Below are 13,445 nucleotides of genomic sequence, written 5' to 3'. Positions count from 1 at the left end.
TCTCTGTTTGCTGTAAACACGCGACAGTACCGAGGTCTCCTCCTTATTGGCTCCCACGACGGGCGAGAGCGAACTGGCTCCTGTCCCGGTTGTCTGTCAGCTCTGCACGATGGTGGGTGGTTCTGGGCTTCCCCTGCAACAAACAGTAGGATCATAACAAACTGCAGCTTCGGGAAAGGAGAAATCTCCGCCGCTTGTTACCGCAGCTCCATGGCTACTTCCCAAATATCCTCGCGTCCGCTGGGGGCAGAATTGAACACATCTCCGCCGGGGTTCTCTTCCCCGACGATGCATAATTTCTGGGATCTTCTGTTAACAATAAATCGCCAAAGTTGGCTGGCATTTTAAGAATTGAAGGAAGTTGATCAAGTCAGCTCTTCTAGAAAGCAGCTGTGTATGATTTAATGTCTCGCGATTATATTGATCTTAAACCTACAGGATAGTTGTCCATTTCCCGCCCCTCCGCCCTTTCCCGTCAACTTTAAGGAACATTAGGCTGTATTTTCCATACATACCATCCGTGTTTGGTATTGCTTCTAATCCAGAACTTCATCCAGAAACAATTCGATTCAGGAACGGAAATTATTCGTAATCACAATAAAAAAGGTTCCCATGGTAATAACCTGAACGATCAATATTATATAAGTGTTTGAACCCTATTAATGTATAGCAGCACAATAACGTGATAAAAATTAGCGCTTGCTATAGAAACAGACCACATAGCAGAATTACTTTCTAACCCTGTGTGAAAAAATGTGGTGTGTAACTTGAAACCTGACTACCCCAACAGAAACACAACTTCTAAACCATTTGTTGATTAATTTGTTGACATTTTCAAATCTGCTTGCAATCAGGAATTCCTAGTGAGTGAATTCCATTACCTGCAAAGTAAAATCTACAGCATTATCTCATTCTTACTCCTTTTTTTGTGGCTAATTGAGAAAACAGGCAGAGAGTTGGAGCTCACCCATTCAAATATTTTGGTCTTGATCTTGTATTATTTTTACTCTACAATAAAATGAAACATGAGGATGAAACAATATATATTTGCTATATACTTTTAGCTCTGAAATGGGGGCAGCAAGCCAGTTGTTTCTGAAAGACTCATTTCCCCAACTGATACCCCTCTGGGTATGTTGGGGTTTACAGAAGGTAACAAGTTGGCTAGACATGTCTCCATCTAGTGAATCACTGTGAAGTACTACCTGAGGCAAACTGTGTTTTATATGCAAAGTGTAAAGGTGAATTCACAGACAATTTTGAAACTGTTTCAAAAACAGTGAGTTATTCATGACTTTAATACTTTTCTGAATAAACTATTCACATGCTAGCATTAGTTTCTTTTCCTGCATTTTAATGCATTATTATTACTACATAGTAAAATGCTGACACTGCTGAAGAGAATGAAGTTTTGTAACTGCATAGAGTGGAGGCAGTGAGGTTCCTTTGCATGAACCCAGACAACCTCTGTGATATGAAATGGAACGACTTTCATGAGAACTAATCCTCTTATTATTATGAAAGAGGTGAACATGACATGACCGTGGACAAATATCTACAATTGGCTGTAAAGGCTGTGTATCTTCTCTTTGATAACCTTTCGCTCACTAGATATCTTACACTGATCTCATCACGGAGCTACATGCTGCTCTTCTATTATAGTTTCTATGATAGAAGCATGTGGATGAAAACATGTTTTCAAAAAGCAAACAATGCAAAAGAGTGATTAAAAAACCTATCGGCATGTAAATAGGCAAACTATTTTCTATAATATCAAGTGAAACTTTATCCTTAAGAATATTTCATATACAAAATAGTTTTGAATCATGTTCCTTATTAAGAAGTAGACAAGAATTGTTTGACTTTAAGTATATATGATTGCAATATCTTTTTTTAAAAAATAATTTACTATAATGTTGATATTAAAAATAAAATAGCTGTAACCAATTTACAAATAATTTAATCCCTGTAACAAATGAACTAATGTAAGTTGTCCAAGGTACATATTCTTACTGAATTTTGGTTTAATAGTATAATGATTGTTGTTGATCCTAGAAAGTATTGATTGTAAACATATTTTTAAATGTATCTAAATAACTATGGATTTGAAAATATTGCTGTCTCACTAGTATTAATATTTGTACTTGTATGTGGTCAGCACAATATAAGATTCGCCATGACAATCTGTGAGTTAAGTTGGACTGAGAAAGTGTGACCAACCCAAGATCCCTCAATTATATATTTTATTGAACCCTTGCAAGTTTAGCCCCAGACATAAAACCATTTTTCAGTATTGACTGAATACGGAATTCCTAAACATAAATTATATTATATATTTTTTAAAAAAAATATTGAGTGAAAAATATCCAACATTTTTACTTAATTCTTATCCTAATCTTAATCTTAGTGGTATACTACATTCCTTTTCTTTACCAGGGAGAGGGAGGATCTTCCGGATAGATATGTATTTCAAAAACCATGCAAATTTTGAGAAAATAAATACTGTACATAAAGTTCAGCGATTTAGAAATCTTTCGAGAGGAAGAATTCGGTCTCAGCTTTATCTAAGCAAAGGCTTCAGTGTTTCTTCTCGTGGAGGTCATGAGCTAAATAGACAATTAAAGTTTTGTCTCTTTAAAGCGTCGTGTCATGTCAGTGTCTGGTCAACACTAAATGGACACAATTCTGTATGCATAATCCGTTTGCTGCGGCTATTACTTTTACTCCCCCTGCCGTTACCACAAACACGCACCATCCCATTTGGCCTCAGCCCTCGAGCGATTCCCGTCAGTCACACCCCTGCACAGGATGTTATATGCCATATAAGGATATTTACGTCAGTTGGGTTTCCAAGCTAGGTTGAGCCGAAGACTTTGTAGTCGGCTTCCTAGACTTTTAAAAGTCGAGACCTCTCGGGAATCTTTTTATAAAAGCATCGCAATCCATTAGGGAGGGCTTCTGGATTACGTTAAGAGAAATTCTGATGGTATCATACAATTTTGGATCACCTAGAATAGATTCGTGATCCCTACTACGCTCCTCCCTTGTGACGTAGGTTCATTCACAATAAAAGGCGGAGGTACCGCTTTACTCCAGGACAGACTTAAGCAGTGTTCGAAGGAGCTAAGGCAAGGGAAGTAACTGGAGTTTACAAGTAACCTGTTCGCCTCAAGAGCCACTCCATTCGGATTTTAATCTGGGATAGATATACCACCCTGAAGGGTTTGTATAATCCCAGGTTCTCCGACATGATGTTCCCAGGCTTCACCGCTGACTACGACGCGTCTTCCTCCCGCTGCAGTAGTGCTTCTCCGGCGGGAGACAGTCTCACCTACTACCCTTCTCCCGCAGACTCTTTCTCCAGCATGGGTTCGCCTGTTAACGCGCAGGTGAGGAACAAGGACAGTGGCTTGGGGCAAGGGTGGGTTGGGGTAGGAAGGACTTGACTGTTCCTCTATTCCTGCCGGGTCCAATGGCCAAGAGTAATCGGCAGTAACATTTAATGTTCATGGACGGGGGACTCGAAAGAGTTGATCTGACCGGCACGCGATGCGTGCCTTTCGGTTCCTGATATTTTGCATGCAGCCAATTAGTGTTGTTTTTTTTGTCTTTTCTTATAGGGACTGTTAGTCTCTTATGGCAGTGGAGGGTGGGGGAGGGTTTTGGTTTGGGCTCCTCTTAAGTACTCTGGATTAATGGAATTGGGAGGGACGTGAATCCGGCAGACGCGCTTAGCTATGGATGCGTAAAACAATTTCATTGATAAAACGCGACTTCATTCAGGAGACTCCGGAGCGACGTTTGCGTCAGCTCGGACGTCAGAGATATTTTTAACAAGCCCCTGTTCATGTGTAGCTCGGTGATGGTGTTAACAGCGTCCGAATTAATGCGGCTCAAGGGACTGCAGGCCGAGCTCAAAATAACCCACCATTCTCTTGGGCAAGAATGCAATCATAGCGTGCGTCGTATCTTTCTCCCTGCCCCCACTTCTCCCGGTTTTTTTTAAATAAAGTTTCTTTATGTTTTTTAGGATTTCTGCACGGACTTGGCTGCCTCCAGCACTAACTTTGTCCCTACGGTGACTGCCATCTCTACAAGTCCTGACTTGCAATGGATGGTCCAACCCACTCTGAGTTCTTCGGTGGCCCCTTCGCAGAATCGCACTCATCCCTATGGGCTCGCTGCTCCTCAAACTGGGGTCTACCCAAGGGCTGGGATAGTCAAGACGACGGGAAACAGAGGGCAAAGCATTGGCAGAAGGGGCAAAGTTGAACAGGTGTGTACTTTACCTTTTGCCTGACAAGCAATTGAGAGGGAGAGTTCTGGGTTATGGGTTAGGTTTACCCTTGGCGAGAAAGAAAGGAGGGCTATTCGATCCGTAGTTGACTGTTCCCTAGGAAAGGAAGGGCACTTGCTTGGAGGTCCGAAATCTGTTAGGAGATGGTCCGTCCCTTAAGCATACTTTTGCTTGTTGGCTCTACTGAGCGCACGTAAGACTTGCATTTCATAGCTGAGCCTTGAAGCAGAGATAAAGGAAAAACAAGCACTTTCCGGGCTCCGGTACTAATACTGACGGGCATGCTGTCTCTCTCCCTAGCTGACGCCAGAAGAGGAGGAGAAAAGGAGGATTCGGAGAGAAAGGAACAAGATGGCAGCCGCTAAATGCCGCAACCGGAGAAGAGAGCTGACCGATACCCTGCAATTGGTGAGTATCTCCGGCTAGACCTCGCCGGCTGGGCTTCCTATGCTGCTGCCTTCCTGCCCCGGCTCCTTTGCCGCCCGAAGAGCTGACTGACTTGTCCCTCCCCTTCTGTGTGTCCGCAGGAAACCGACCAACTGGAGGAGGAGAAGTCCGCGCTCCAGACAGAAATCGCCAACCTGCTCAAAGAGAAGGAGAAGCTGGAATTCGTGCTGGCCGCTCACCGCCCTGCCTGCAAGATCCCCGAGGAGTTACAGTTCTCGGAAGAGCTGGCGGTCTCTTCCCTGGATCTGTTAGCCGACGCGCCCGTGGCCAGCTCTCCCGAGTCCGAAGAGGCGGCTTTCGCCCTCCCGCTGCTACAAGAGCCGACCCGGGCAGAGCCTGCGAAGGAGAGCAGCGGCTTGGAGTTGAAGGCCGAGCCTTTCGACGACTTCTTCACTCGCTCCGCCCGCGGGACGCCGCGCTCTGTACCTGACATGGATCTGTCCGGCTCCTCTTCCTTTTACGCCGCGGACTGGGAGCCCCTGGGGGCAGCGGCCCCCGCGGATCTGGAGCCCCTTTGCACTCCGGTGGTGACCTGCACGCCCTGCCCCAGCACCTACACCTCCTCCTTCGTCTTCACTTACCCCGAGACCGAGTCTGTCCCCAGCTGCGCAGCGGCTCACAGGAAAGGTAGTAGCAGCAACGAGCCCTCCTCCGACTCGCTCAGCTCGCCTACTTTGCTGGCTTTGTGAAGGGACCGAGTCCCCGAGCAATAATCGCGGGGCTGGGTGAAATCATCGTTCCTACCCCGTCCTGCTGCTGCTGCCACCGCCGCCGCCGCCGCTGCTGCTGTTCCTGCATGGGGCCTTAGGCCGCAAAGGAGCCCCTCTCGGAGTCCCAAGGCCTGGGGAAGACGAAGCGCCTCCATGCTGGCGTGAGGTACGGGCAGCCCATCTGGAGTGAAATGACTTTGCTGAAGGACTGCTTCGCAGCCTCTCACAAGGCCCGATTCTTCTTTTTCTTCCAGAGATGTAGCAAATCGCATGGAATCTGTCTTGTCCCCACCCATGAGAACTAGCAGTTTCATAGCATGTTCAACATGGCTGGGTTGGTGACTCCCTTCCCTCCTTACTATTCACTAGCGTTAGCTAATTAATCTGTTGGTTTAATGATTGGAATTTTGATATGGTGCTGGGTATCTAGTGCAGCTGATTAACAATAACTACTGTGTTCCAGGCAATATTGTGTTTTGATCACTTAGCAATTGTCTAACTTAACTGCGAAAAAGACAATTTCATTTTCTAGATTAATGAATAGCTATGTTGTCCACGTTCTATAGTTCTTTGTTCATTAATGTCCATTGTAACTTTAACTGATCATACATCGTTGAAGTGGTCTGAATGGTTTGACATAAGTTTTCCATGAAAACGTTTTATTGTGTTTTTAATTTATTTATGAATATTTATATTTATTTTTTCTACCTTGAGGTTGAAATGTGGAAAAGTGAATTTGAATGACACTTAAGCATTGTTTGCTTACTGTTCAAAACTCTGTCAATAAAAGCATTTAAGTTGAATGCTATAAAGGCTCTGATTTCTTTACAATAAAACTGGTCTGAGAAATGGATTGAAATTAACTGGGAGATAATTTAATACATTGCAGACTTAAATCTGTGATTTTCTCAAAAGGGTTAATGTGGCTAATAAATAATATTACTATTACTAATCCTTTGGCTACATATCCCCTATCCTGCTCTTTCATCATAAGCATGCTGTAACTTTAATAATCCTGTTGCTTCAACATGTGCTAAGGCTAAGACTGTACAAAATTCTAATCACACAACATAGGAAAGCATGTCTCTGTTTAGTAGAACATACTTCCAAGTAAATGTGTATAGCTGGTCATATTCTAAATTTCTACACGTCAGTTGCACTATTAGTAAAGAACATTGGTTTAATAAGGATAGGTAACTAACCATCATAGAGCAACAAATTATATTTCCTTTAGCCTTGTGATTATTTCTGTTCAGATAAGTACAGTTTCATCACATCACACTTCCTGTTTATTTCCCTCTGCCTGAACATATCTGACTTTGTTCTTTCATCTTCATTGTTTCCTACATCTACGCAGTGTTTCATTTTCCTCTGCCTCATGTCCTTCATTTGTCACCAAAAATGAAATAAATATAAGTAAAGGGAAAAAATAGTTGTTCATTGGGGAAAAGGTGGAGAGTATCAGTAATTGTTCAGATATTTCCCATGCTAAATTATAGTTCTATTTTTGATCAAAAAAACTGTAATAAGGTATAATCTGTTTAGAAACATAACCACTTAAAACGTATCACTCTTTAGTTTTTAATAATGAGCATAAGATATAATAGTAAGGCTTCCAAAATAACGAGCAAGCCTTTGCATTGTTAAATGTAGAAGAGCTGTGTGGTGAACATGAATGGGTTTGGGTATAATATATTGTTATTGGATAAGCTAAATAATGACAGAATGTTGACAATCAGAATAAAAAAAAAAACAATTTAGGGAAGAAAACAGAAGAGGTCATGGATAGTTGTAACCCTTAAAAAAGATGTCCAGAAATTTCACAAAATTAATACTCTAACATTAATACAATAGTTACTTTATCAAAAAAAATACCATTGTTAGTTTTTGTGATGTGATAATCTTGCAAATTATCTCAGATTTTCTAACAAAAGTTACCCAGTTAAAGCAGTATCCAGAAGTCCTTGAATATGTAAAACACAATTGTAAAGTAATATACTGTAACTAGGTATTCCACATTTTTCTGTATGTGATGTGAACATTTATCAAAAGTTTGATCTCATGTTTATTCCTAAATAAATGCACAGGATTTCAACTTCTATAAAAGAAAATGAGAACATAAAGCATAATACGAAGACCAGTGCGTTAAATAATTTTTATTAACAAATCAATGTAAAATAATGTATCCAATTACAATGAAATGTACCTCACTGGTTTTATGGAGTATTTCTCAGATATATTTGCTGAGCTATCATTACTTTGGAAAATTGCCAATAATATTACTTCTTAAATATAACAGTAAATTAATTATTTGGAACATGATTTATGAAGTTGACATTAGAATCTTCAGTTAAGTGTAAGTGTTTAATTTTTAAAGTATTTTTCTTCATATGAAGTCTTAAAATTGTATAATGTTATTTTACAAATTAATTTTTTTGGCCTTTTCATACATAAACTATAGGTTGAATTCTAAAATGAATAAACAAAGAACTTCATAAAGGGAAATTTCTTTCCCTTTCATCTTCTTCCTTGAAACCACTTTTATCTTCTGTGAAGAGGTTCAATATATTCTTTTGGACCACATAGAGCAGCGGTTCTCAACGTTTGTGTGACGGCGACCCCCGTCACACAAACGTTCTGCGCATGCGCGCCACTGCGCGCATGGGGGCGGGGCCCCCATGCGCGGCGGCGCCCCCTGAGGGGAGAAAATGGCGGATCACCTTCTTTGGCGACCCCCGAAAAATGGTCGATCGACCCCAAATGGGGTCGCGACCCATAGGTTGAGAATCGCTGACATAGAGCCTATTTTATGGCTAGTTGGTAGAATTGACATGACTGGAAATTGGATTTAGCTCCTAAGATGACTTGGATTTATGGGAAAAAAATCCAATTCTTCCCTCTCTATTATAAAGTCACCTCACTACCATATTTTAATAGTGATTCTGAAAGTACAGGAATGTATTTGAATAATGTGGGAAATTTTCTAAAGAGGAAAAGAGCAAAATGCTTTTCCCCATGATTGTGATAGGCTATAGCCTTCATCAATTTACATTCTCAGAATGATTATAGGGCCAAGGTAAAAACCACAGACATTCCTAAAAACAAACCTGATGTTTGAGATAATACTCTGCATTTCAATATGTCAGTTTCCTATTCATTTTGCAAATTAAATGAATTTGGGTGAGCCAAATTCCATGTTAACATAGAGCCTATGGGCATTCCATTTTCTTTCTGGTTTAAAATCCGGGTAGAATTGTAGGAGGCAGAGGAACTAGAGATTCAATTGCCAATATACGCTGGATCATAGAGAAAGCTAGGGATTTCCAGAAAAAACATCTACTTCTGCTTCATTGACTATGCTAAAGCCTTTGATTGTGTGGATCACAACAAATTGTGGCAAGTTCTTAAAGAGATGGGAGTACCAGACCATCTTATTTGTCTCTTGAGAAACCTATATGTGGGTCAAGAAGCAACAGTGAGAACTGGACATGGAACCACTGATTGGTTCAAAATTGGGAGTCCGGCAAGGCTGTATTCTGTCGCCCTGCCTATTTAACTTATATGCAGAGCACATCATGAGAAAGGCAGGGCTAGATGAATCAAAAGTTGGAATTAAGATTGCCGGGAGAAATATCAACAACCTAAGATGTGCAGGTGATACCACTCTAATGGCAGAAAGTGAAGAGGAGCTAAAGAGCCTCTTGATGCGGGTGAAGAAGGAAAGCGCAAAAGTTGGCTTGAAACCCAACATTAAGAAAATCAAGATCATGGCAGCCGGCCCTCTCAATTCCTGGCAAATAGATGGGGAAGAAATGGAGGTAGTGACAGATTTTATCTTCCTGGGCTTCAAGATCACCACAGATGGGGACTGCAGCCAATAAATTAAAAGATGCTTGCTCCTGGGGAGGAAAGCTGTGGCAAATCTAGACAGCCTACCAAAAAGCAGAGACATCATCCTGCCAACAAAAGTACGTATAGTCAAAGCCATGGTTTTCCCGGTTGCAATGTATGGCTGTGAAAGTTGGACCATAAGAAAGGCTGAGCACAAAAGAATTGAGGCCTTTGAACTATGGTGCTGGAGAAGACTCCTGCGAGTCCCCTGGACTGCAAGACCATCAAACCAGTCAGTCCTAAAGGAGATCAAACCTCACCGCTCATTAGAAGGCCAGATCCTGAAGTTGAAACTCAAGTACTTTGGCCACCTAATGAGAAGGAAGGACTCACTGGAGAAGAGCCTAATGCTGGGAAAGATTGAGGGCAATAGAAGAAGGGGATGACAGAGAATGAAGCGGCTGGATGGAGTCACTGAAGCAGTAGGCGTGAGCTTAAATGGACTCCAGAAGATGGTAGAGGACAGGAAGTCCTGGAGGAATGTTGTCCATGGGGTTGCAATGGGTTGGACATGACTTTGCAACTAACAACAATAAAGAATTGTAGATTCTATAGGACACCATTCTTCAGTCTGCCTCTTGACAGAATTTGCTTAGTTAATTAGTCTAGTAAGGTTAACTAGACTAGACAACGTGTGACCTGTTGGGTCATCATTTTCAGATATATTTTCTTATCAATGCTCTTCTCAATGCCTTCTAACTTACTGCCTTTACTGGAAAAGTTACGGTATATTCAGAGATGCATCTGCCTTGAAAATGCCCATACTGAACTATATACACAGTCAAACATCAACATAGGAAATGTTTTATGATATTTTGAATTATGTCATAAAGATTTTATACTAATTTTGATGTCATAAAATGTTTTATAAAATTTGTCAAATTTCAATTTCAATTCCACAGAAGTCATGGCTCTATATTTGGATAAAATCTGTAAGTTAGCCCATTTAAGGTATCTTGGTTCAAAAGTTGTTGCCCTCTGATGCATCATTTTGTTCAGTTAGTTATGAGAACAAGAGTTTTAATTATATAAAGAGCAAAGAACTACTCAAAATATGCATAAATAATATTACATATATATGCAAATTATTCCATATGAAAAATGAAGGCATGCTAAGACAAAGAAATTTCAGACTTAAAATAAGGAAAAGAAGAAGAAATATATGCTAATACCATTCACTACATTCCTTTCTATCCTTATATTCTAATAAACCACAGGTGCCCAACATTTTGGCTTGCCTGGGCCACATTGAGTGCAGAACAATTGTCTTGCGCCACATATAAAATATATAATATAGTTAATATATATAAATCACATATTAATGTTAAAGGTTTATGAACTTGTTGGACTGCATTACTCGCTTTTCAGAGCTGCATGTAGCCCATGGGCTGAGGGTTGAACATATCTGCTCTAAACCATTTTCGCTTTTATCACTTTATATACTATTTTATAGTTGTGCACCAGTGTGCCATATCTACCTTCTAGTTTGTTTAGTTTAATAAGCTGACTCAGTTACTGCAACTCTAGGCAATGTATAACCATATAATGAATAATAATAATAATAATAATAATAATAATAATAATAATAATAATAATAATAGTAATAGTAATAAAACATTGGAAGGTACCTGGGAGGTCATCTAGTCCAAGCCCCTGCTCAGACAAATGGCTGTCCAGTCTTCTCTTAAAAACTTCCAGTGTTGGAGCATTCACCGCTTCTGGAGGCAGGTTGTTCCACTGATTAATTGTTCTAACTGTCAGGAAGTTCTAGGTTGCTTCTCTCCTTGATTAGTTTCCATGCATTGCTTCTTGTCCTGCCTTCAGTGCTTTGGAAAATAGCTTCGCTCCCTCTTCTTTGTGGCAGCCCCTGAGATATTGGAACACTGTTATCATGTCCCCCCTCGTCCTTCTCTTCGTTAAACTAGACATACCCAATTCCAGCAGCCATTCCTTATATGCTTTAGCCTCCAGTCCCCTAATCATCTTTGTTGCTCTTCTCTGTACTCTTTCTAGAGTCTCAACATCTTTTGTACATCGTGGTGACCAAAACTGGATGCAGTATTCCAAGTGTGGCCTTACCAAGGCATTGTAAAGTAGTATTAATACTTCACGTGATCTTGATTCTATCCCTCTGTTAATGCAGCCTAGCACTGTGTTGGCCTTTTTGGCAGCTGCAGCACACTGCTGGCTCATATTTAAGTGATTGTCCACTAAGACTCTGAGGTCCCTCTCACAGTTACTACTATTGAGCAAGGTACCCCCTATATTATACCTGTACATTTTTTTTTCTTGCCTAAATGTAGAACCTTGCTTTTTTCACCATTGAATTTCATTTTGTTAGATAGTGCCCAGTGTTCAAGTCTGCCCAGATCCTCCTGTATCTTAAGCCTGTCTTCTGGAGTGTTGGCTATTCCTGCCAGCTTGGTGTCATCAGCAAATTTGATGATTTCCCTATTTATCCCCTCGTCCAAATTGTTGATGAAGATGTTGAAGAGCACTGGACCCAGAACAGAGCCCTGGGGCACCCCACTACTATATAATAATACAATTTAAAACAACAAAAGAAAAGCAGTCATAATACCAAAAGAATTAAAACTCACATGGGGAGCAATGCAACAATTGCCACGTTCACATTGAAGTCAATATCCAAACAGCAGCACAAAAATTACCTTATCCCAGGATCTTGTGCTGAATGAACAAAGCTTTCCTAACGCATAGGTCAGGGAGGGTTATATGAACTTGGGGAGGAGGGGGCAAGGTGCTAATCCAGAAGACAGAGGCCGCTGCAAAGGAAGTCTACCTGCAAGGTCACTAAAAAGCCATTGCTTTAATGATGGGATCCAGAGCATACCAGCTCTGTCAGATTTTATTGGGTGGGCAGGCACAATTGGAAAAAGGCAATTCTGTAGTTACCATTTTCAGGTTCAGAGTCATGAATGCCTTTATAGGTGATAACCAGCCGTTGAATTATACCAAAACGTGGCAGTTGAAGCAACAACATTTTGGTTTGCAGGTAATTTCTAGATTAAAGATAGTAGCTTGCATAAAATAGCATGAGCTATTTAATCATTGTTGTGACATATTAGCTGTGCCAGGTACCATCTCTATTGTTAGCTAGGACATTGACTATGGCCTGGCATGACTAAAATTAGAAAACTAGCCTACACCTTTTCTCTATTTTATTAAAAAGCATTGTGTGAAAGGTGCTTATTACACAATCTATAGGTGGGGAGGCAAATATCCAGGGTTACCAAGTAATCATTCCAGGTCTTTGTACCTTTGGCTGTCACTTGATGGAAAAAGAGCAGCAGGCCTCTATGTTGGAGACAGCAACACTAGTTGTTCTAGTCCCCCTCTATACCTGAGGCAGTGTTTTTCAACTTCCCAGTACCGGTTGTGGAATCCTGGGAATTGAAATGCACACAGTGAAATGCACAGTGATCTGAGGTATTGTGAAAGGGCTTTTTTTTTTTAAGATGGCAATATAGCTATTTTTTTTACCACATCATTCATAGTGTGAAAAATGAAGCTTGTACATGGATTAAATACAGTAGCCCATATATCTTATGTTCTTCCTATACTATAGAAACTCAGTGTGATGGAGCAATCTTCAGAGAAGTGAAAATCAAAAAAAGATTGATTGAAATGGATGAGAATAGATGAATTTCTCAAAACAGCTCTGCCCTTAGTGCTCTGATTGTTGTCAAGATAAGAAAATGAACTTGTAACAAAAATGGAATTCTCTGGCTCCTTTGATGGTTGAGAGGAAGAGGAAGGGAATTCCTCTACTTCAAATAAAAGCAGCAAAGCAAAAGTAAAAGTGAAAAGCTTTTTTTAAAAAACAACAACACTAGTCTTGAAAGTTTGCGTGACTTCATATAATTCTTGCCCATCGCATTGAACTTTACTTCTACTTCTACTTCTCTCACTGCGCCTGCTCATGTTTATTATTTGGTTTCTAGGGTGTTTCGCAGGATACGTCACAGCGTCATGACGTTCAGCAGCCCGCAGAGACATTAGGAGCTGGCGGCGTGACGGACGCTCTTCCGGTTGTGGCCATATATGGAAGGGAAGGCACGTTCCTCTGCCGACGCTTATCC

General features: G+C 40.8%; 1 protein-coding gene across 1 annotated transcript; it reads left to right on the top strand.

Moving 5' to 3' along the window:
• The first annotated feature begins 2,955 nt into the window (after positions 1-2,955).
• FOS (Fos proto-oncogene, AP-1 transcription factor subunit) lies at positions 2,956-6,262 on the top strand. Its single transcript, XM_039351695.1, has 4 exons — positions 2,956-3,389; positions 4,031-4,276; positions 4,598-4,705; positions 4,825-6,262. Exons 1-4 carry the CDS (start codon positions 3,249-3,251, stop codon positions 5,431-5,433), a joined length of 1,104 nt encoding a protein of 367 aa, XP_039207629.1. The 5' UTR covers positions 2,956-3,248; the 3' UTR covers positions 5,434-6,262.
• The last annotated feature ends 7,183 nt before the right edge of the window (positions 6,263-13,445 follow it).

Source organism: Crotalus tigris, unplaced genomic scaffold (assembly GCF_016545835.1).
Source record: "Crotalus tigris isolate CLP2741 ecotype Arizona unplaced genomic scaffold, ASM1654583v1 scf7180000018371.15429387391:27106975, whole genome shotgun sequence".
Taxonomy (NCBI): Eukaryota; Metazoa; Chordata; class Lepidosauria; order Squamata; family Viperidae; genus Crotalus; species Crotalus tigris.
The sequence above is the reverse complement of the archived record's forward strand: the minus strand, read 5'-3'. Positions and strand labels throughout refer to the sequence as shown.